This window comes from Lipophrys pholis (genome assembly GCF_963383615.2).
Source record: "Lipophrys pholis genome assembly, chromosome: 3".
NCBI classification, from domain to species: Eukaryota; Metazoa; Chordata; class Actinopteri; order Blenniiformes; family Blenniidae; genus Lipophrys; species Lipophrys pholis.
Genome location: NC_137627.1, coordinates 3,545,100 through 3,569,670, shown reverse-complemented (window position 1 = coordinate 3,569,670; position 24,571 = coordinate 3,545,100). Strand labels below are relative to the sequence as shown.

At 43.6% G+C, this 24,571-nt stretch overlaps 1 protein-coding gene across 6 annotated transcripts in view; it reads right to left on the bottom strand.

Annotated features, from left to right (window-relative positions):
• The window catches only part of LOC308107010 (unconventional myosin-Ic-like), a 67,133-nt gene that overhangs the window by 4,981 nt on the left and 37,581 nt on the right, over positions 1–24,571 (bottom strand). For all 6 annotated transcript variants that reach the window (XM_080459091.1, XM_080459096.1, XM_080459095.1 and 3 more), the window contains 26 exons: positions 18,685–18,840; positions 18,458–18,573; positions 16,127–16,325; positions 15,096–15,176; positions 14,239–14,418; positions 13,689–13,787; positions 13,368–13,478; positions 12,361–12,432; positions 12,025–12,144; positions 10,822–10,895; positions 10,626–10,731; positions 8,165–8,245; positions 6,925–7,016; positions 6,698–6,792; positions 5,286–5,332; positions 5,114–5,194; positions 4,551–4,656; positions 2,627–2,744; positions 1,778–1,891; positions 1,621–1,697; positions 1,485–1,553; positions 1,320–1,404; positions 537–696; positions 372–455; positions 181–274; positions 42–97 (listed from right to left, as the gene is read on the bottom strand). In XM_080459091.1, the coding sequence (XP_080315217.1) occupies positions 42–97; positions 181–274; positions 372–455; positions 537–696; positions 1,320–1,404; positions 1,485–1,553; positions 1,621–1,697; positions 1,778–1,891; positions 2,627–2,744; positions 4,551–4,656; positions 5,114–5,194; positions 5,286–5,332; positions 6,698–6,792; positions 6,925–7,016; positions 8,165–8,245; positions 10,626–10,731; positions 10,822–10,895; positions 12,025–12,144; positions 12,361–12,432; positions 13,368–13,478; positions 13,689–13,787; positions 14,239–14,418; positions 15,096–15,176; positions 16,127–16,325; positions 18,458–18,573; positions 18,685–18,840 (2,673 nt within the window). The remainder of the gene's footprint in view (positions 1–41; positions 98–180; positions 275–371; positions 456–536; positions 697–1,319; positions 1,405–1,484; positions 1,554–1,620; positions 1,698–1,777; positions 1,892–2,626; positions 2,745–4,550; positions 4,657–5,113; positions 5,195–5,285; positions 5,333–6,697; positions 6,793–6,924; positions 7,017–8,164; positions 8,246–10,625; positions 10,732–10,821; positions 10,896–12,024; positions 12,145–12,360; positions 12,433–13,367; positions 13,479–13,688; positions 13,788–14,238; positions 14,419–15,095; positions 15,177–16,126; positions 16,326–18,457; positions 18,574–18,684; positions 18,841–24,571) is intronic.

Below are 24,571 nucleotides of genomic sequence, written 5' to 3'. Positions count from 1 at the left end.
GACCGACACAGCAACACAAATCCTCTTTTCCTGAAACGTACCTTCATCTTCTCGCTGCCCAGAGCTTGGACCACCTTGGGGTTGATGTACTCGCCGTCTGAAGTTCCAAACAAACAACATTAGCTCGTCCGAAAAAGCAAAACGCTGAACGTGGTGAAGAGCAACGGGGGTTAATCTCACCGAGCCTGGTGCCGACGAAGAGTTTGGGCACGCTCTGCGGGTAGTTGTCCTTCTTGTCCTTGAAGATCTCGCTGGCGATCATCTTCTGCTCCATCTGTTCCGACGGGTTTGATTGAACACGGTGAGAAAACCAAATGAAAAGCCGACAGCGAGGAGGCGGAGAGAGAGAGAGAGAAGGGGCGGGGCTTCACCTGGTGCTTCCACTCCGGACTGATCTTCTTGCAGTAGGTCCACACCATGTTCTGCATGCACAGCTTCCGCATCTGCTCGGAGGCCTGAAGAGACGAGAAGTTTATTCCCCACTGTGCTGAGCGTCCGCAGGATTCTGTAAAGGGTGTAGAACTGTCCATCCCCACCTCGGTGAGAGCGGCCGGAGGCGCGGGCCAGCTCTTGTCCAGGACGTTCTTCGGCAGATTCCTGCGCAGGTTCATGAGGAAAGAGTATCGCACGTAGTCCAGGAAGTACTCGTTCTCCGGACATCGCTCCTTGTGGCGGTAGATGAAGCCTTTGACAAACCTGACGGCGGGGAAACGGAACACGGTTAGATAATCTTTACATTGAGCGGAGGTGTTCTGTGGACATTTGGAAGATTGCACGTCAGCGTCATGTGAGCAGCTCAGGCCGGACTCCGAGGCCGCCGGACGCCCCGGGCCTCTTCACACATCTCTGCAGGGAGAACTGAACAGATCCGCACCATGAAGCTAAAAACTGGATCTCAGGTAGTCGTGCGATGCTTCCGTGTAGAATTGTTACTTTGGAGTTTTTCAGAAGTGAAACAGCTTGTTGTACTTCAATTTTACGCTCCTGACTTGTAGCAATAAAAACAGTTAAGGAACCCTGAACATATTTTTGTGAATCACATATTTCTCACTGTATAACGAGCAGCGCATGTCGATGGACACGTGATTTATTGCAGTTTATTGCTTCTTGTACATTGGGTACGTTGCTCATGTCGACATGGAAGAATTAATGCATCTTATTGGTTTTAGTGTGTTGTGTTCATGTATGTGTTGTGTTGTTGCTGCTGTGCTGGAGCGTTGCTCTGTTGCTGTATAGGTGTTGTTGTCGCATTGCTGTCACTCTGTTGCCGTGTCGGTGTGTTCCTGTGTCGTGTCGTCTGGCGCCCTCTGCTGGTGTACCTGCGGATGGTGTCAGCCGCCTGCCGCCTGCGCTTGGCCCTCACCCGGGCGAGAAGCCCTCTCCAGCAGGCCTGGATGGTGATGGCTGCACGGCAGAGAGACTCGTGATCAGATCCAAAGTGCTGCAGTTTAACCGAGCGGAGGTTTGTGAGCGGGCAGCCTCACCTGATGACCGGAGCTTTTGGTATTTGGACTTCTGGTTGTATCCTCTCCAGCCCGCCTGCAGCTTGGTGGCTGCACGGGAGAAATGGTTTAAAACCTGCAGCTCTACGAAACATGAAGCACAAAGAACACGTCTCACCCAGACTGTGTTTCCTGGTCTCCAGAGCCTCCTCGGTGGCGAACAGCGTCTTTGGGAAGCGGATGAAGATTTTGGTTCTGTACAACGGAGAGGAAACACACATTTAGGATCTGGTCCGTCCGACTCGTGCGCCGGTCCGTCCCGCGGCGCCGCTCACCTGCCCAGCTTGTACTCCTCAGGTTTGTATCCCAGGTGTTTGACCAGCGTCGACACGCCCTCCGCCAGCTTCCCCTGCCAGTTGGGCCACGTCTCCGGACACAGGGACTTGTACCTGCACACAAACACCAAGGGAAAGCTCAAGTACGGGAAAACGACACGCCACTAAACATCTTGAGGATTAAAAACCCCCAACATGCAGGATCTGGACCTGCATTCTGCTGCTCCTCTGGTTTTTAAGTGAATATTTCAAGACAAAAAAAAAAAAGCTTTCAAGTGAAATCCTGTTTTTTTTTTTACTTTTTTGTTTCACAAACGTTTAGTGTTTACACAGCAACGTTTCAAAACTTATGTCCATTACCATGGAAACAGCAAGAAATGCTGAAAACCCCCCCCAAAAAAGCTGGTTTGCCAGGTCACTTGTTGGCCAAACAAGCCATGGTTTAGTTTTTGTAATGACACCACACACACACACACACACACACACACACACACACACACACACACACACACACACACACACACACACACACACACACACACACACACACACACACACACACAGACACACACACACACACAGACACAGACACAGACACAGACACAGACACAGACACAGACACAGACACAGACACAGACACAGACACAGACACACACACACACACACACACACACACACACACACACACACACACACACACACAGACACAGACACAGACAGACACAGACACAGACACAGACACAGACACACACACACACACACACACACAGAGAGAAAACGATACGCTGAAAAAACATCAGCAATGACGAGGACGCGGACATTCGTCTGTACGTAGACGTGTGCGATCACCTCTGGAGGAAGACCTCGTAGCGCCGTCTGTAGGCGAAGCCGGCTCTCCTCACCCGCAGGTTCTCCATCAGGCCCAGATACTTCACCTGGTGACGGATCAGAACCTCGTCGAACCGGACTGGAGGGGGGAGGGGCAGAGGGGGCAGAACCAGAACAAACCAGTTAATGCTGAGCAGCAGGAGTGGGAGTGACCGAGGACAGAGACACAGTGTGACCAGTACAGAAGGCCGAGTGTGACAGAGACAACACACACACACACACACACACACACACACACACACACACACACACACACACACACACACACACACACACACACACACACACACACACACACACACACACACACACACACACACACACACACACACACACACACACACACACACACACTTTGTTGGAATTAATAGGAATAAAAGCATTTACATGATTAAAGTTAAATCTCACTCCTAACATTTATTCTCCACAAGGATCTGAAAAACTAACTGGACACAAAAGTGATGACATTTTGGCCATTTGTGATCATTTTAAAATAGATTTTCATGATTTAAATTGCACAAAAGTGGGTCTTTAAATCGTGGGAGAAAGATTGAAAATAAACATTATAATTTTAACATTAAGTCAAGGAGCAGATGAGTTTAAGAGCCCCGATGTAGTTAGCAGGCCAGGCCAATAGTAGGTGCTGTTGTTTGTTTTTGTAATGAAACCACACAATACGCAGAACAGTACGCTATAAACATTACCAATGGTGAGAACACAGACATTCATATGGACAGACGACCAAGTCGGATTGTTATTCCAGGTGACTGTCAGCTATAAAACGACCAAGTCCCAGGAGAATAGACTGGGAGTCAAAATGTTCCAGGAACTCATAACAACCTTGTACAACATCCAGCAAGACATGCATCAACATGATGCTTTATTTTATCGTAATAAATTTTAACATAAGTTAGATTTTGGTATTACACTTTAAAACTGTTTTCTTTTTATTAACCATTAAAGGGCAAAAAAAGCATTTCTGTCAAGTTAAAAAGCAAGATAAGAGGAAAATAGTACATATGTTATGTAAAATGGTAAAAACAGTCAATTGTAAGAACTTTAATACTGTCACTGTGTTTATACATAACCAAAATCTAAATGTAATGCTTGTGTGTCGCTACTAAAACTGCATTAATTTAGGAGACTTTTCTGTATCGGGGCCAATCAAAGTCACTCATAAGCATTTTTTTCTGATCAATGAAAACGGATACGACAGAAATGTGGCGCCACATCATGTGAATGTCTCATAATAAAGTTATAAATAAAGAAAAGGGTGTCGCTCAATATCCCTTTACTTACAACCTTGAAGGAATTTAAAATCCTAGAGAATAAATACAAATCCAAAATTGGCATTTTTGACAAATTACAGTGAAATGTCAGAAAGTCAGACTTTCTCTCTGAATATTGTCGGATCCAAGTATGAAACAAATTTAATCTTAACTGTGCTTTTTTGTGCAAATTTTCTAAAACATGTTAAATCCTTTATTTACTTAAAAAAAAAAAAATAATCTGCCAACTCAGTTACTTTATGCCAACAAGTTTCAGTATTTCATTGTGTTATTGAAAGCAGAAAAATACATTTTTTTTAAGTGAACTTTGGAGGAAAGTTAAACGTTTTACGCTGATTTGGGTCCCCGGGCGGCTCTTTAAATCAATTCCATCAAAAAACTTTGATTGAGACTTAAAGGTAAAGTCGTCTGGAAGATACTGTACATTGTTCCAGACATTAATAAGTCATCGTTAGGGAGTTTGTACCGATGATCCACCGAACCTATCGGTACAAACTCTAAAACAAAAGTTTTGGTGTGTCGTCTTTGTCGCTGATCAGACCGAGCTGTGGAACACCGACTCTGGAAGATCCTCTGTGACGGGAGATGTTTTCTACCTGATTGCTTGGAGTCGTTGGGTTTGATGCATCGCACGTAGGACGGCTCCTTGGACATGAGGATCTCCATGAGTTTCGCCAGACTGGACTTGAACTGTGTGGCTGCCTGGAGGGCGGCAGACAGAAGAAGAAGAAGAAGAAATAAAAAAATGTTTTAGTTTAGGGATGGAAGCAGGGATTAAGCTGGTAAGTGAAGCGGAGGACGGACGCGGCGCAGCAAAGAAACCGAAGAGCGAGAACGCAAAGCGACATAGGGATGATGAGCTGAGGGTGGGCGGGGCCACGCAAGCAGAGTGAGGGTCCAGAACAGAGCGGACTGTGTGGAGGGAGGGCCGGGCCGGGCCGTGACAGTGTGTGAGTGTCACAGGGCATTCCTCGCAGGGTGGGCGGCAGCAGCAGCAGCAGCAGCAGCAGCAGCAGCAGCAGCAGCAGAGAACCCCCCCACCCACACCGATCGGACCGCCCACTCCACAAACACACCGCTGTTTGTTTGGCTGTGGGAAAGAATGCACCGAGAAAGTCCTGGAAACAAGTCATGGCACAACAATAAGACGTGAACTCACCGTGTCGGGCCGCTTCTTGTCACTCAGCTCCTCCCGGTCGAAGCACTGCGTCAGGATCTTGTTCTCAGACATGCACATCACCTGAGCACACACACACACACACACACACACACACGCGCGTTTTAACACACTCCAGATATCTGCATCCACGGTCCAGCTGAACCTCTCTCACCTCCTTCAGGTTCCTGAAGAGCAGGTCGTTGTTCTTGTCCAGAAAACCTGCGTGACACAACGAAGACGTCAGCATCTCACGCATGCGGGCAACAGTGCTGCTTAATGTCGCACTGTCAACACCTCTACGGCTTTCAGGATCAAATTAACTGCCTGGAAAATACGACTTTGCCGCAAATTTTTTTATATGTAATGACGCCAATAAGTTGCCAATAATGTATTAAAAAAACAAATTGAGAGACAGTTCTGCTGAGTTATTGTCCTCAATGAAGGCAACTTCACACATTTTTAATCGGTGAACAACAATAAATCTTCTAGGCCCCATGAAAACGCATCGTTTTGTTGTTTTTGTTTGCGGAAACTTTTGCGTTTACACAGGAACCGACAGCAGAAACACTGAAAAACCATGTAGTTTTCAGCACTGAATGTTTTTGTAATGAAACCACACACACATACGTGTAGAGAACAATATGTTGTAAACATTAAGAAAGTGCAGAAAAGCTATTTACCACTGCCGCGTTGTCAACGAGAAGAAAAAAGATTTTTGATTTTGAGATAACGTCACAATATTTTTACATTTTAAATTTAGGTTAATTAAACTATGTTATGCTAAGCTAAGTGTGTTGGACAGATTATCTGCGATACAGTTAAATACCAGTTTTTTTTGCTCGGTGGAACAGACCAAACACAGGCAGTATTTTGGCCGCTAAAGCCAGTTTAAGAAGCGGCAGCTCCATTTCAGTCCACTCTTTTAGGCAGCGAGCCTCAAACTGCCATTTGGACGGTCAGTTTTCGAAAAAGACGGCCGCAGCTTGCAGTGCAGTGCCGTAAACGGTGCGCTGCAGTAAAGTGGTATCGGTGCCAGTTTTATGAGAATGAGTGGTATCGAACAAATACTGGTATCGGTGCATCCCGACAATTAAACGCGCTAAATTGTCCAATTCTGATAATTAATGTAACCTCATTTCTTTATGTTTGCATCAGGACAAATATTATGAGTTAAAACTATCATTAACCTTCTGTGTGTCATATATTTATGCCATTTGCTAAAATTGAGCACATTTTGCTGCACGTAAAGGAAAAAAAAAATCTGAAAAATAATTTTTATATCAAGTCAAAACTATCTGTCCACGATAGATTAAAATAGTTTGGAGAGTTCTGAGATTTGATTGAACTCATAAGGGATTTTCTGTTTGTTGGCAGATAGTTAAGCTTAAGTGATATTTTCCTGAATATCTAGACTTTTTCCCCATGTTCACACACACACACACACACACACACACACACACACACACACACACACACACACACACACACACACACACACACACACACACACACACACACACACACACACACACACACACACACACACACACACACACACACACACACACACACACACACACACACCGTTTACATTGTAGTTGACCTCTCCAGCGTAGTGCAGCAGTCTGAACTCCTCTCGGCCCATCAGCTTCCGGGTCTTTGCGTCTGCCAGCTTGTGACTGTTAGAAACACACACAAAGTGGATTTATTAGTAAAAAAAAACAAACAAACAAACAAACACTGTGCACACACATTCAGGAGGCGATGATCTGGTGCCACAGACAGACTGCGAGTTGAAGAGTGAAACTGACGTGACAAAGTGCGGGTGTCCTCCCACGGTGTCCTCCAGCTTCTCCAGGAAGGTGAAATCACTGGCGTCTCCGGGCCGAAGACACTCCTCATCCTGTCAGCAGACAGAACAGTACAGATTAACACTATTAATCCCACTAGTCATAATCCCAACACTCCCACTTTGGAGTATTTACAGGAAATTATGTTAAATTAACAAAAAAAGAGTTTGTTTTGGCTTTAATCAACATGTACGCAGATGTTAATGTATTTTACCAGTGCTCTTTCTCTTGCCCCTCAACCGTCAGTGAAATACATTAGTGAAGGAGGTTTTTCTGTTGTACTGTAGCAGCTTTCTGTGGTCACACAGTGACACCTACTGGTCACTGTATGACTATACTTTTTAATATAAGTCACATAAATAGAGAACGAAAGAAAAAAGTGTGACTCATAGTCCATGAAATACAGTAAAGTGTTCTGCTATATCGTGCAAGAAAAAGAACTTTGACTCGACAACGACAACAAAACTTTGATTTATTTAATTACCTGTTTTAGTTTTCAAGTCGTGATTTTTAAGAAAAAGTTTAACTGCGACTGTTCAAAGGGCAAACTATTTAAAAACAGTCTTTGTTTTTAGTGAAACCACTTTTCTTCATGCTGCAATGCCTTTGGAATACAAATGGACAATACATTCAATAACACACTTAATGCAATTAATTACACGTAATCACAATTAATACATCATTCATTGCCCAGTAGTAATTTGCAGGAAAGTTATTCATTAAAAAAACCACCCAGGATAATTATAGATTGACTTATTGGTTATGTTTTTAAACATGTTTCAGGTGCTTTAAACCTCAGCTGACCCAGTGTGACAGTCTGTGAGGGGAGAGAGGAGCCATGAATCACCAGTACAATGGACTGGATTAACATCTGTTTAACTGGATTCAACTACAACTAAATGAATTAGGTGAAATCTAATTGACATTACTTTGATATTTGGGGATTTTGTGAAACGGATTCATGCATTTAAGATGAAATTAGATTTATTCTCATACCCTCAGTTAAATATGAAGCTGCACTCAACAGGCAGCTGATTTAACGACTGTATTTCATATATGTGTGTGTGTGTGTGTGTGTGTGTGTGTGTGTGTGTGTGTGTAGCCTCATGTGGCAACAGTTTCTTTAAATCCTCAGTAACTGCAGTTCCAGCTGATTTCTGGTTCATCTCTTGTGTGTAAACAGAGTGGGTGTGTCTCTCACCAGGATGGAGATGATGCCTTTGAACTTCTCCTCCACCAGGTCGCAGATGATCTTATTGTTGAAGTATTGCACCGGTTCCCACTGCAGACACACGGAGGACACCCAGATCAGATCCACTTTCACTTTCACGCACATTAAACACACATTATCTACAGTCTACATGTAACACAGACAAATGAGAGATTCCAGCTAAAGTCCCTAAAACTTTAACTTGTAAACAATCAAGACCGCAAGATAAACATACAATAATGATTTGATTAGAATTAAAACACTTGAATAGAATAGAGGAACTTTTCCTAAACCCCCTGGATGACGTCACAGGGTTAAGGAAAGGTGTTAGGAGGCTTCCTAAAGGCGTTGGGGAAAGATGATCACGCTGTTGTGGCAGTCGGACTCCACTTCCACTAGGTGGCGTAATAATAATCCGACGGCGGCGAAGGATAGTGACATCATCCGTGGTGAAAAAACTACAAATTTCCAAAAATGGACAACAAAAAGTGCATTTATAACACTTTCCCCTTCTAAACACTGATCAAATATCACAAAGTTTGAATGTAAATCAACGGAAAAGAGGAACTGAAGGTAAACGGCTGTCAGGTGAATAAAGAACCAATCAGAGTGGGAATAGGCTGCACAAAAACTGGGATCTGGGTTCTAGATGATTTCAAGTGGTTCAAGGCAGATTATTGCTTTGGTAAATTAAAATGATTTGTGTCGAGTCATCCTGAGTTTCCCTGAACTCTTGGATGAGCGGGTCCCTTTAAATGTTGTCGCCGCAAGGAATTGTGGGGCAGCATGATCTGGTCTCCTTTGGTAAAGGATGAATCAATGTTTCCTAGGCTGAAGGAGGTTCTAAAGGAATCATTGAACCTGCTTTCCTTAGATTAGTGAGAATTCTAACGCTCCTTATCATGGCCGCCACTTAAACACCTCCGGGGTTAAGGAGAAGTGGATAGGAAAGGAGATAGGAGGGACTATTAGGATGCACCCTCAGTCCACTTCTCTAACCTCCAGGCCACCATTGCTCACAAAACCACCATGCAAGGTGCTCACTGGGCCTCAGTGTCTTGCTCGAGAGCACTTCAACATGTGGACCGGGAGCGATGAGGAAACAAACCTGCAACCATCCGACTGAATGACGACCACTCTACCAACTATCACTCCAAGCCACAGCCAGAATCAGAATCAGAAATACTCTATTAAACCTGGGGGAAATCCTTGATATTAGTGTACTGCTGCGATCCAACAGTAACCAAAACAATATTTCCCCTCGTGTCTGAGCGGCCGCTCCGCCGCCATCCCTCCACCGGAGCATCAATCATGAGGACGATTGCAGGAATCCTCGCCGGCGGAGCACGCCGCCCGCCCACTCGCATGTGAACGCACGGCGTGAACACGGATCTCCGCCGTGTGAGGTTATGTCATCTTTAACCGCCTCAGAATGTCCGAAGAAGTTATGGCCCCCGGCGGCCCCCAGAGGCCCCACATAAAGGGCTCTTTGAGAGGTGAGAGCGGGCGTCTCCCACGACCTGTTGGCTCCAAACGGACCCAGACACAAGAGTCTTGTTCCACAGAGACACAGCTGAACAACACGGAGATCAGGAAAACAGGCCGGTTTGGAAAAGAATAAACAATCATGGAGAATCAGGACAAAGGAGAGGTTTTCTGGAGGAGAACTCACATGATTTATCCAGGCATGAGAGCCAATAATCAACCAAAACACTGGTGAGGATGAGTTTCACCCTCTGTGTCACTCAGATTCAAACCTTCATCCAAACGACTGCAGGACTGTTTTACTTCAAAATACACAACATCATGATGTTTATATTCATCTAAATAACTTGTGAAGTTTAAAAACTGGTTAAAGTGATTAAATTATACACCTTTCATGATTTAAAGACTAAAAAAAAAAAAAGTCTAAATGGGAAACAATTATTGGAATAAATAGTTAGAATCTCTACATTAATAGAGCAACAATGTAAAAAAATGTTTTAATTATTCTAATAATAACACTAATAGTAATATAATAATCAGAATTGTGAACTTTTAACGAAAATGTATTTAATGACATTTAAATCTGTTTTACATTTTTCAATTATCTATTTCTGAGCTATCACACCAGTTATTTTTTTTTTTATATATATATAAAGATGTGTTTCACTTTTATTTCAGGGGTTAGTTGTTCCTCTTTTTTAACTTATTTGACATGTCACATTTCAACACGATTGGACACAGAGTAAAAATATGACATTTCTGCTGCCATCCACATTAGTTTCATGTGTCGATAATCAAACGCTGATTCTTCATATTTGGATGTTTAAAGTGTCGCAAATTAACCAAGAACATGTTCAAATGGTTGAAGATGTGGTCATTTTTCACAAATTCTACATTACAGATTCTTCCGTGTTCGTGAATTTTGAGGGTCCCTGGTTAGGAAGGTTAAAAAGACGTCGTTTCTGACCGTGATGCCCTCGGCTTCATACTCCTCCTGCTCAGACTTGAGCGTGAGCTCGATGAAGAGCTGCTGCAGCTTCTCGTTACAGTAGTTGATGCAGAACTGCTCGAAGCTGCAACACAACAACACCAACACACACCTTATCAAACACTTGCATTCATTCATGAAAGCCAGGTGTTGTTTGTTAAAGCTTGCGTCGTACCTGTTGTGCTGGAAGACCTCGAAGCCGTAGATGTCCAGCAGGCCGATGACCGAGTAATTCTTAGAGGCGTCATCCTGCAGACAATAAATATACAGACAATAAATACACACATGTCCAAGTAGAGTTAGAACTCTATAAAATGTCTTTTTTCTTTTCGGGCGATTTAAAAACATGGATTTATATAGAATAAGATATCAGTCTGACGTGAGATGAGGGAACAGCACAGATTTAAAAAGTTTTAGACAATACTGAGCTGTGGCCACAAGGTGGAGCTGTGATCACACACAATGAAGACATTGAGGCAACACAAATCCACACACTTCAGATTGACTTACTTATTTTTGTTATCGTTATAATAATGTTATGTTTATTATTATTCTATGTATTGTGTATATTTTTATCTATATTATACATATTATGCGTATCTTTAAGTTCTATTTATATTTATTCCTCTTTCATTATTTAAATGATCTATAGTGATATTTCTCTATTTTGAAGGTATTTGTCAATGACAAACATTGAATTGTGTACTTTTGAAAATTAAGAGATGAGCAAATTTTGGTTTCACAGAGTATCAAACAGATTTTGATTCAGGGGTCACGTACAGTCGGCTTTGATCTACACTCAATAAAACTAAATATAATAAAAATATAATAAAACTTCTTCACTTTGTTTTATAGTACAAAGAAATCTGATCACCACATTGATGAAATCGTATATTTCTTTCGACACGATTAGATCAACGGAGCAACACCACTGGTTTCCGGGGGGGGGGGGGGGGGTTGAGATTAGAATTAAATATGTAGATGGTGAAAATGTTCAAAGAAAAGAAAAGAAAAATCCTCCCAAAAAACAACTTAACTTCCTGCTATTAGACCATTTAGAGTGGCGCCATCTTGTGGACTGACTTGAAGATCTTTCAAAACTCAAATCTGTTTTTGTACGTACATACATCAGAAATGAGGATTTACATTATGTTTTCACGCTGGGCGGCGTTAGTGAGTCGCTGTATTTCTGAAGAAACTGACGCTGTTTGTCTTTTTTAACTGAACACTGAAAAAGTGTGTCACTGTACCACCTTGTGGTACAAAGTGGTATTACAAGAAGAATTTGAAGGTGGATAGCTTGTTGGCTTTGGTAGATTGCATTTTTATGATTGCGTGCAGTGTGTGTGTGTGTGTGTGTGTGTGAGTGTGTGTGTACCGTGTACGCCAGCGAAGCGTTGATCTTGTTCACCAGCCAGGTGAAGGTGCGTCCGTACACCGCCTTGGACAGAGCATCCCGAGCTGACGACGCCTGCTCGAGGTTCAACGGGCTCATCAACTACACACACACACACACACACACACACACACACACACACACACACACACACACACACACACACACACACACACACACACACACACACACACACAGGAAGGTGGGGGGGGGGGGGGGGGGGGGGGGGGCAGTGTTGGATACGAGGACAGAGCAGACATGACGCAGGCAGGAAAGCTTTGCATACGGGAGCTTATCGGAGTGTGTGCCCAAACTTACCTCCTCTCCCTTCGCAATGATCTTCTTGTGTGTGAGCGCCTCTGTCAGCACGCTGCCATTCACTCCTAACAACTGGGAGAGCACAACAACATTACCTTGCAGCCACAAATAAACACATCGCCGACGGAGACGTCACCCCCGCCGTCTGGATCGGCCCCGACGTACAACTACAAGACCGAAGGCTTTTTCACTACAGTACAGACATTTTAATTTGATATATGAAACAATTGAATTAAAGTCACAGCACAATCACTCCCTGTGAAATAATACCAGTTATATTGTTTCTAGGCAGCTGATTATAGAGTTAAAACAAAACAAACATGCAAAGCTAGCGAGAGGAAGAAATACGAGAAGATGTATACCGACAATAAATAAAAAGCTAAAAATCAGTCGGATGAAGGCGTTAAAAGTAGTGCATCAATTGTTAAAATGGCTAAAATCGGGAAATAAATGATTACAACTAAAATTGAGGCTAAAAACGACAATTCTATAATTAGCAATGATCGCTAATTAGCATTTTTAGCCCTTTTCTTCTTTGTTTTGGATGAAAAGCTTTTGGAGCATTTTGGGGGTCAGTTTATGTGACGGTAACGGTGCTTGGAGCTTTTTGAAGGCGGCTCCCACTCAGCCAGATTCAACTTTTCTGTAATGGCGCTATAACACTTAAACTTGCCTTCCATTGAAAAAACAATCCGACTTCTCTGTCCACGCTTGTGTCCGTGCACTCGCCGTAGTTAAAGTTTGCAGCACATTGCTCTCAGCACATGTGTGGTTTAATTACAAAAAGAAAACATCTGTAGTTGGCTTCTTCTTCTTCTTCTTTTTTTTTTCCAAAGCTATATCAGCTTTGGAAAACCCCTTTTATCCAGGAGACAGTCTAATGTGCAAATGAAATGAAAACTAAAGATAAAACTGTTTATGAAGCCAGTACAGAGGGGCTGTATGCAGAGCTCCCGTTGTGATTATGGCACTTTGAGATGAGTCAGGTGTTTTATCGACCGTCTTACCCTGGCCAGGTACTTTATCTGCGTGTCGGAGGTGATGCAGGCCGTGCCGTCCTCGCCGCCGTACTGCACGTTGCCAAGGTGGAGCACACTGGCGATTATGTTCAGCAACTCCTACAGAGACGAGAAATAAATCAGAAAGATATGAAGGGAAAAATTCGAAAAGGAGGAAAAGAACAAAGGTGAAAAGATGAGAAGCTGCGACGTGATAAGATCTCAGTGAGGTTATCTTTATGGGACAGTAAAAGGTGGATCTATAAAGTGGATTTTCTGCCAAGCTCCAGAAATCAGCACGATCTCACTCAGAATGCAGAACGCGCTCACCTCCACCTCGTCCTCGTTGAAGCCGATCACAGACAGAGCCTTCCGCACCACCTTCCAGTCGCTGCGGTCGTTGATGGAGCTCACTTTGGGGCAGTTTCCCTGAAGAAAGAGCGAGAAAACCCACACAAATAAACAAACGGCTCATTTATCAAAGTCCTGCTCACAAAGTGCCGTTTACAGGTGATTCACACACCTACTTACAAGTGGTGTAAACACCTCTTTAGAGGTGTGTGTGTGTGTGTGTGTGTGTGTGTGTGTGTGTGTGTGTGTGTGTGTGTGTGTGTGTGTGTGTTACAGCTTCTTAAAGCCGAGTTTTCCCTGAGGAACTGAGAACTAAGTCTCGCACTGAGAGCCTATTAACCAGAAGTCCCACAGGGAAGCGCACACGCACACACACACACACACACACACACACACCCACACGCAGGTGTGTATCGTGTGATCCCGGTGTGATCCAGGAGTCTCAAACCAGACATTTTTGTAACTTTCCACTAAATGAAATCAACCTGCAGCCATGAAACCAGTCTGAGCTATAGCGTGCCGGTCTCACCTTGACCAGGTACTGGTACTGCTGTGGGTTCCTCTCCAGGCCCAGACGCCTCAGCAGGTCTTCCTCGCCGCCCTCGATCAGCTGGTAGAAGATGTGGAAGTTCCTCTCTCCGTGGTTCTGGTGAACCACGCGGGACTTCTCCAGCAGGTAGTTGATGATGTGGCCTCCCACCGGGGCGCCCTGCGGGCGGGGGGGACGGGGACGAGGGGGGCGGGAGGAGGAGAGGTTGAGGTGGGGGTACTGAGGGGTGACCAGGGGCCGATCATGCGGGCGCCATGCAGAGTTTTGAACAACGGGGGTACAAGCTCATCAAGTTAACAGAGGTTTTCTTTGAAATTCCCATCGTTTCAGTTACCTGTCAACTTATTGAGATCAAATCATCTTATGATAAACACTAACGTTCATTTATGAGAAATTTACATCAATATTCTAATTCCATTAGTATCAGCTGACCAGAAATCTTTAAAATTACTTCTTTTTTTGGGGGGGCCAATTTTCCTCCAAATATATTTATTTGGACCAAAATAACGTGTTTAAATTTCAAAATACAAACGACTCAGCCGTTTCTTTTTTTTTTTTTTCCTTTAATGTGACCTTGACGGGTTAACTAACTAATCTGAGGCAGAAGTAACACATTAAATCTGTTGTCATAGTAACCAGCTGACATTATTTACTTTGTAATGTACAATCAAAAACAAACTGATGATGTAATGAATCCTTTAGTCAGAATTTTTTAACACTATTGGAAATCCTTACAGGCAAATCGCTGAACTACAACGTGAAGACACGTTATTCAAAGGTGTTTCGAGTTTTTGGCGTTCGCCTACGTGAACGATCTGCCGGGGGGTCGTGCTCACCTTGAAGTCGAACTGAACGTCCATGTACTTTCCGAAGCGGCTCGAGTTGTCGTTACGCAACGTCTTGGCATTACCGAACGCCTGAAGAGAGAGAAGAGAGGACAGAGTGGGAGAAAGAGAAGAGAGGTTCGTGTGGGGGCAGAAACACACACTCGCGTTGTACTGCAACTTTATTCGTTCATATTATTGAATGTTTATTTGTATAGAACGTGGAGCATTTACAGCTTATAAGACAGTTTGCAATGCAAGTTCCTTACTACGCCTTAAGATGCAAAACCCTCTGCAACAAAAAAACATAACAAACAATGACAAATATTCGATATTATGCTAAATCATTGCTATTTCACAGTAGACGTACTGCAAAAAAAACGAGTGGCCAAGTAGCCAATGACTGAATCAGAAAACATTCAGCTAAGAGAAATCCATTTGATCACGACAGTATCACCATAATAATCCCTCTACAGAAGCAAAAATGGTCTAATAGTCAGTGTGAGAAGATCAATCACATGAATATCAGCACCTTCAGCATCAGACAAGTTGAAAGAAATTATGATTATTGTTAAAAAAAAAAAAAAAGTTAATGCAATTTCTCAACAAACTGGCAATGTTGTTACAAATAACTTAATATGTTAAAGTTTTATTCCGACTTTCTACAAGTATTCTGAGGTGTTCAGAATTGTGTCTTGGTCCCTTTAAGAATCGAGAAGTCAGTGAAAACTACATAGTGAAAAATGTTTTCAGCTTTCCCATGTAAATGCGAAAAGTTTCTTGAACGGAAATGCAAAAACTACGAGTTTTCACTTGAAACGCGGTAAACGATGAGGCCTCGATTATGGTTTGTGAGATCAAGTTCAAACGACCACCACAGATGAATACATGAACAGACGATTGATTACGTTTAAAAACGATGTCTTAAATGTTAAAGTCCTTTATGTCATAATTTTGGCCATTTTAAAAGTAATGAAGCCAAAATGGTAACAACTCGCCAATGGTGTGAAACGGTTTTCAAAGTGGTTTAGCAGGGGTCTTACCTCCAGCACGGGGTTGGACTGCAGCAGGCGGTCTTTGACGGTCTGCACCTGATCGCTGGCCGGACAGGTGATGGCGTAGTACTGCAGGATCTTCTTGGACGCCTCCGTCTTCCCGGCGCCGCTCTCCCCCGAGATCAGGATGCACTGGTCCTTCCTCTCCGTCCTCATGGAGCGGTACGCGTTATCGGACACCGCGTAGCTGCAGGAGGGGGGGGGGGGGGGGGGGTTGAGACGTTTTACGCATTCAAACATTTTCTTCTCGGTTCCAACTTCAAGAAGCAGGAAAAAAGTATGTCCATGTCCCGTTGTGTTTATATCAGCAGGAATTTTATTATGAGACATTAAAATCTTATGATGGTTTCCTACTGGAACTGTCCGGACAGTAAATATTTTTTTTTAGAATCCCAGTAAAAAGCCAAACAAGCTGAAGAAGTTAATTAAAATGTGAACTTGAAAAGGAGTTTTTGTGACGTCGTTCTCGACCTTAAAAGGTTTAAAAAAAAAAAAAAAAAGTGTAACACGAAAATTTTCTTCTTCTTTTTCTCGTCGACCCTTGAGTTCTGATATTTGATTTGTCCCACTTTATCAAAACAACGCTGAGGCACACTTTACACGACAAAGTTTTAAGTGAAAATACATCGTTTCAGGTTTTCACTGCATTTTGAAAATGATGTCCGTTTACACAGAAACGCTGAGGACAATGTCTCCAGGGAGATGGAGCCCGGGCATTTTCAGAAAAATTCAATTTTATCCCTGTTAACACAGAGACAGAAACTTTTCAAAAAGCTGTGTTTTCAGTGACTCCAAGTATCGTTGAAGTGCAAACGGAGCCAAAACACAATGACATTTTTCTGTTTTCACATGAAAACATTGTGCAAATGGAGCCTGAATGAATGACACCGATTTACGTTTGTTAACTCTTGTCCTCATCTTCATCTCTTCTTTTTTTTCTTCTTCAGTTTTTTGTTGTGTGGTGAACATGGGAGGACAAATTCGGCAGCTTGTTTCAGTTACAGTCCAATCTATCAGTCTCGTGCCGCTATCGGCACTCACATGTTGTTTCAGCTTGTTTTGACATCGTTCTGACACCACAATCATTCCTGGAACATGGAAAAAGAGCAGCCTGCTCATAGCTGCACGGCAGCGTAATGTGTTTGATGAGGAAGAGGGGTCGCGGTCAGGTCAGAGGAATTCCCTCTCGCCTGGTACCATCATTTGCTGACTTTTCTTTCCAACCCTCCCTCCCGCTCTCGGTCAGATCGCATCTTTCTTTCCACTCGAAGGGAGTGAAAACCTTTGGCCATACGTCGCAGCGTCGAAATCAAAAATGGCAAAAAAAAGATTCAGAAAATGTTTGGATGACTTCACCGTCGGCGGCCATGAAGGAGAGGATTGTTCCGCCGGTGACCTGCAGGCGTCCGGGAGGATTCCCTGACCATCCCTGTGGCAACCCCTCAAACAAACACTCACTGACACAGAGGACGACGTTCAGGCCGTGAGAGCATTACGCAACCTGTTGACTCTCCATGCAAATACTCCCGAGTGTGACACGGCAACAGAAACATGCTGCCGCAGAGCACAGTCAGTGTTTGGGCTGATGAGGAAACGTGTGACCCATGAATCATCGCTCCCAACTTTCACTCAATCACACATCTGTACAACCCTGAGTTTGCTTTTCTCGTGACGTTTCCACAGACGAGTTGCTTCAGATTAGTTAATCACATTACACGTGTGTAACATTCAGTTGAAGAAGTGTTTGACTCATTTATTGTCGCTCTGCCGGAGCAGTTGACCGATTCGGCCGAAAACCATAAGGACTCTCAATTGACGTGTTTTTTTTTTTTTTAACAATAAAGTTATCTAGTTTTTGAACTAACAGCTTTTGTAGCATTTTTGAAAATTTGGGGAAGTAATGATACCGGTCTTAAAGTTATGTTTACCTGCCCTGACAAGAGCTATCCAGGAAACCATATTCAGTCACTCCATAGTAAGAAAAAAAAAAAGACATTTAGTAGTTTGCAGGTCGGGACATTCACTAGAATGGACATTTTCTCCCTGTGGGTTCATGACCTTTTCCAGGGTAAATTCTCCCAATAATCCAACCACAGAATTATTCTGAGTCTAATCTTGAGAAATTAGTGACCATTTGCTGGTTAACAACAATGTTAGACGGTATGGACATTTGATGGACATTTGTCTTCTTGGAAAAAACAAACAAAAAAAACCAACACAACCCAAGCTCAGTCCGACATTTGGGTGCATGGTAATAGAGTGCTGAACTTCCAAAACTGCAAATTCCTATGAGCACAATTAATGTTTTCATAGACTTACATGTGTGGTGACACCTCGTAGAAGTTGACCCCTCGGTATCGCTCCATGTGGTTCTTGGTGTAGATCTCAAGGTCTTTGTACGGGTTAACCGACACCAGCACGGAACCAATGTACGTCTGAAGAACCGGGAACACACAGTCACGTGACATGGCGACAAGGACCGACACAACCGCATCTACATCAGTGTTTCAGTCGACGACGACCTCAGTATCGGTGCCTTCACTCACATATATGAGGTTCTCCTTGAAGCGTTTGCGCAGGTTCTCGATGAAGGCGGCTTCGCTGGTGTAGTTCTCCAGCAGGACAAAGTCCTGCACCCCCACCCGGTCTCTGGCTGTCAGGGCCGACTCCATCATAGCCCGGACCCCGTCACTCGCCACCACCTGCAGGGGACGGAGGAGAAGACGGAGGAGGTGAAGCTTTGTGCGTAAACGGAACGATATCATCAACATACGGCGGCACTTCATCAATCACACTCTGCCTGTCCCACGTTGAAGGAGCCAGAGACTCTGCGTCAAGCACACATGATCCATCTCCACTTATTGCCCCTCCACAGGCAATAAAAAGCACAACCATCACATTAGAGATAATTACTGACGAAATACCTGTTGCAAATTTTATTTTATTTTTAACCCCACATTCGGTAATCCCTTTTTACTCGACTACAGTTCGCTGTATTCAAGTAAAGCGGACGCATCGCTGATTAAAAGTGTTTTGCTCAATATGGTATCTATAGGGACTGTGGCTCAGGTGACGGTGCAGGTAATGTACTTCCAACACAGAAGGAACCACAACACCTGAAGGGCAGACCAAAAAAAAAAAAAGTATGATCCTGATGAAGTAACGGGGAAAAAAATACAAAAGTATTAAAGTGGTTTTTTTCACTTAACACAGTTGGTGGTACTTGGGTTGATAGTGAACACCTTGCAGGGCTGTTCAGCGTGACTCATTAGTGCTTTAAGAACAATTACATGACTGAAAAACAACACTATTTAATCAGCGCCATGTAAGATTAGATAAACAATCTCTCCTGCATATCCTTGGAGAACAAGGTGCACTTTCACCTGGGCGTCTCACAGTTACAAGGGGAGAACGGGCAAGCAGTGCAAAAGGCTTTTTTCTCAGGAAAAGTAATCTCATTGTTCCAAAATAAAAGGAAAATGCCTGATTTTAGTTTGTCTCTACTGAAATGTACCACTCATTTTAAAGACCAGTCCTCTCATGGTGGGCGCACAGTTAAATGTTAAGTTTCGTACTATCCAAAATGTCAATCCACATTATTTTTCCTCAGATTTCAAAGAGGCGTCTTCACATGCGTTGTCTTTGTCTGATCAAGGGTGGAATATTCCGTTTCTGATGTACTGAAATAAAGACGGGGATCAGCTGTGTCTCGAAACAAGAACTTGTTGAAGAACCAACTATTAAAGAGTGCAGAAACAATTCTCCCGAGTGTCTCCTTTCGCACAAACTCGCACTTCTGGGACATCGAGAAATTGTCAAGTCCCCCTCACTGATTTCCACTTCTAATGCCAAGAAGCCGTTTGAAGTCTCAGAGGAAGTCACAGACGTCACATGGATTCAAACACTAACAACACACAAAGAAGAGATTCACTGCTGGTGCATCAACTTTCCTAAGAGATCCCAACAACCACAATATCACTCCATCCTAAGCGCCACGACACAAAAACCAAACATTTCGCCAAGTCAACGCACTTACATTCTGAAGTTCACCGACGTGTTTGGTCAGGAACCCGTTTCCTACAATACAAGCTTGAGTTTTGCGCATGAGATTACGAATGTCACTAACATCCATGTCTGAGATGCTCGGAGGTTGATTCGGCCAAAAAAAAAAAACAAACAAGACGAGCCGTGCACCGAGAGCAGCAGTAAAGCGACAGGCTGAGCAGGAACAGGGACACACAGCAGAGCCACACTCCGAAGTACAGCAGGTGTTGTTGTTGTTGTGTTGTGCAGCGTCGCAGACTTCATTCCTCAGGAGGCCGCGAGGAGAAAAGAGAAGAGACGGCTTGAGGGAGGAGGGGACATATTAATTAGCGCGAGGTGAGGACGAGAGGGAAAACCACAGAGAGGATGATGGACGCCGGGTTATGACTCCATTTAAACTGGAAAGTTAACGATACTCCCTGAAATTCCACATGGCAGAGCCCTCAAAAACACAACACTGGGCGCATTAAATCACTGCACACACACACACACACACACACACACACACACACACACACACGCATGCACAGCATCTTGTTCATGTTTCACACAAGTATGCATGAATATGTCTGATCCCGGGTTTCAAAGGGGTGCTGGGTGCTGGGAGCTTCACGCGAGGGGAGGAACCGTGGGACGCTGCAGCGGACCTTCGTCTTGCCGTCCACAGTAACACTTCAGGGGCAAACAGAACCCAAGATCGCAGCAGGTACCCATAAACCAAATCACCTCAGCTGGCAGCGCCTGTCATGTTTACACTCTTTAATTAACTGCACCGCCCCTGTACTTCATCCTTACAACTTCCTAGAAGAGGCGAAGGCCGCGGCGAGCAGGCAGACCGTCAGAGCCGACTCGCCCCACGGCTTTATGTTCTGGTCGTGACTCAGAGCCTCACCGATGGCCCCTTTTTAAACTTCTTAATCCGAGCTATAAAATATGTGCAAGTGTGTGTCCTCACAAGGACGCTACATTGGCACCGTGCCAAAGAATGGGCAAGTTGATTTACTCTTATTATAGGACGCAGTTTTTATTATTGGACTTTTAAGAGCCTGCGATTTACAATGCTCACAATAAACTACATATGAAGAAAAATGTTGAATATTCGTTTTTTTACTACACACAGGCTAGTTTCATTCTACCTAAATAAGACAGATTTCACAGTGTTAGAATACAGTAAATGCAGATTTAATGTGAAGCACTGTACACACATCCACTGAACAACAGGGTTATAGATATACTGACAGATGTGCAACACATCACCAGATTCAAAAATCATTATGTCCTGGCTATTAATTCCTAGCCGAAGTCCGAACTTTACCATTCGGTCATAAATAGTTATGAAATAAGCAATGGCTAAATCAAGTTATTGATTAAGCAACACAGTGCAAATCAAGATCTGGACAAGTAACACATTCCATGATAAGTCTTGATTTAAGAGCAACATAGACTGAAACCAAGTTCTAGATGAGATCAACAAGGTATAAATCGAGTTCTGCATCAACTCTAATGATTGACAAACGATATTCCAATAAACAACAACAAATAAAGTCTGGAATAATAAACAAATGCTACATGCAAAACCTGCAAAAGCAAAAAAAGGTTAAAAAAAAATTGATCATCATAAAATAAAAAAACCTCTTCAGAGAGTGAAACCCAAATGTTATATCTATCCATTAAGCAGAATGACTATTTCAAGACGTTTTTTCTGGAAATTTGACTGCAGCGCACAGATAATGAAAACTCAAAATTCACCGTCTCAGATAATTAGAATATTACATAAGTCAGGTTTGAAGGAGCACTCGGGAGTCAACGCTTCAGGTTTTGTCAATACATTTTGAATCTGTTAACAGTTCTGTTAAATATAGTCAGAGAGAAAAACACACATTGAGGACGAGAGTCAAAGTGATGAGGATCTTGGCATTATGATTTCTGCTTGTGTGACTTTGTATGTACGGTAACTGCATCTCTCCACTCTCCTCTCACCGTGAGCTCTGGCGCCCTGTTGTTTCACACGTCTCTATGTAAAGCAAATACACTGCAGCTGTGAGTGTGTGAGTGCACGTTTGAGTGTGTGTTACATTCCTACCCATCGGTCATATTTTTTGTACGCCGCTCTTATCACCTGACATCACAAGCATGCAAGGCATTTTGACGTTGGATATTGTCAAATCCGAGCTTTCCTGCACAACCGTGTCCGAAGTGAAGTACTTTGTGAGGTACTTCTCCGTTTAGTCGTCTTGGTCGAAAAACTAACACGCTGCTGCGGCTGCAGCTGCAAACATAGGACTTCCTGCTGAGCACGAGAGGTTTCCTGGGAAAGACTGAGCAGACGGCGTGTGTTCGGACAAAACATGAAGGAATTCTCCATCTGGAGGTTCGGTGAGATTACTATTCAGGGCCGCAGAACTGACATTCATTTACGTTAAGGTGTCAGGGTTTATTACAGAACCCTCCAAATATTATGGCGCCTGGGAGGAAAGAAACCAGAGTCTTGCTTCCCCGCCGCTCCCCCTCCTCTTCCTCTATACATTCCCTGCTCTCCTGCACTCACACTTCTCGTTTCAGTTTCTGGCTCTCTCTCTCTCTCTCTCTCTCTCTCTCTCTCTCTCTCTCTCTCTCTCTCTCTCTCTATGACTTCATTGTTTCCCAATGCTTCTCCGACTGTTTGGCTTTCCTGCGGGTAATGCAGCACACCGGACCTCCACCCGGTCTCAGGAACACACCGGTCCCCACATTTCGTCATGTTTTCCAAATCCTGCGCAGCAAACAGGGCAGCTCAGAGCCATGTCAGCCAGAGCAGACCTGAAGAGGCACAACCCTCTGCTTGTCTTACACACTGAGGATCCACAACAGTAAAACCAGCTACCCAGTATTGTGTAAAGCAAAGGGGGGTTAAACACATTGTAGTTCAGGAGAACCATACGGTCCAGTTTTGTCTTGAGTGGGCCGGACTGGTAAAATTGGGTCATGATAACCTTTAAATTTAAACATTAAAAAAAAAAAAACGTTTCTTTGCCGTGGCGTAGAATTTTGGAATCAGAATCTTGTCACCAGTTCACTCATTGTGGAAACACAGACCACTGCAGACTGGGAACACTGCACAACTGTCGTTTTGAAAGTTGCTCCTTCCCTGTTGTTGTCAAACTCACTCTAATCCTCACACATGTTTTCCACATCTAATACATCAACTTTGAGGCCAAAATATTAATTTGCACAGTACGATACCCCACACACTGGCAGGTGCCGTGACAAAGAGGTAATTAGTGTTATTCACTTCACTTGACAGTGGCTGATTGGTGTTTTGTGCACCAAGTGTTTTGACTCATGCGGGTCACTGAGGACAGCAGTGTTTGACTCTCTGCCTGAAATCACTTCACAGCTACTGAAGGATCTGCGCCTAAGCTTGTGGGGACACTCAGACTTTTCTCGAACTCCTACCCACCAGATGGACTGCAACGAGGACAGTTTATCAGAACAGATTTTTCGAGGATGAATCAAGGGGCGCTTGATTGGTGGTATGGTCGCTCTTTTTCTACCGAAGATTCACTGACAAACACTGGATATATGAAATCAGAAGCGAACTGGCTCAGTTGGTCGAGCGAGTCGCCTCACAATTCCAAGTTTGTCCATACCTCAACTCCTCCAGTCCGTACGTCCAAAGCCCCCGTTTACAGGACAACATTTTCAAGTGAAAACACAAAACTTTCAGTTTTGGTGTCTGGTGTCCACTGAAAGCACAACTCCGTGGAAATGGGGGGAAAATGCAAGTTTTTGAAAACGCTCCAACTCTGTCTCCATGCAGACGGGGAAAATGTAACTAGCTACTGTGCATGACCACTGGCCATAGTAAATAATTCTTCTGCACATGAGCGAGTAGATGGACAATAACAACAATGGCGGCCTCCAGGGTGTCGAGACAACCAGTCCATATTCTCCTGGGACTTGTTTAATAGTTGAGTCACTGTCATAGCAATGCAACCTCATTGTCTGTTCATTAGAATGTCCGTGTACTCACCATTATTAATGCTTAGAGCACACTGTTCTCTGCACGCTTGTGTCTGTGGTTTCATTAAAAAAGCAAACAACCGCACCCATTAGTGGCCTGGCATGGCAACTACATTGTTTTCACCGTTTCTGTGTAAACACGGAACTTTTCAGAAAAAACAAAATAAACCCGCAAAACCGATTTTCACTTCAAACACTGTTGTGTAAACAGTGCCCAAGTGTCCTTGAGCAGGATAATGAACTTCAAAATTGCTGCCGATGGATGGATCAAGCACCTTGAATGACAGCTGATACCATTGGTGTGTGTGTGAATGTAAAGCAGTGTAAACGCACTATTAAAGTGAAAACTATTTTAATATTTAGGGTGCTTTCACAGCAGGATAGTCC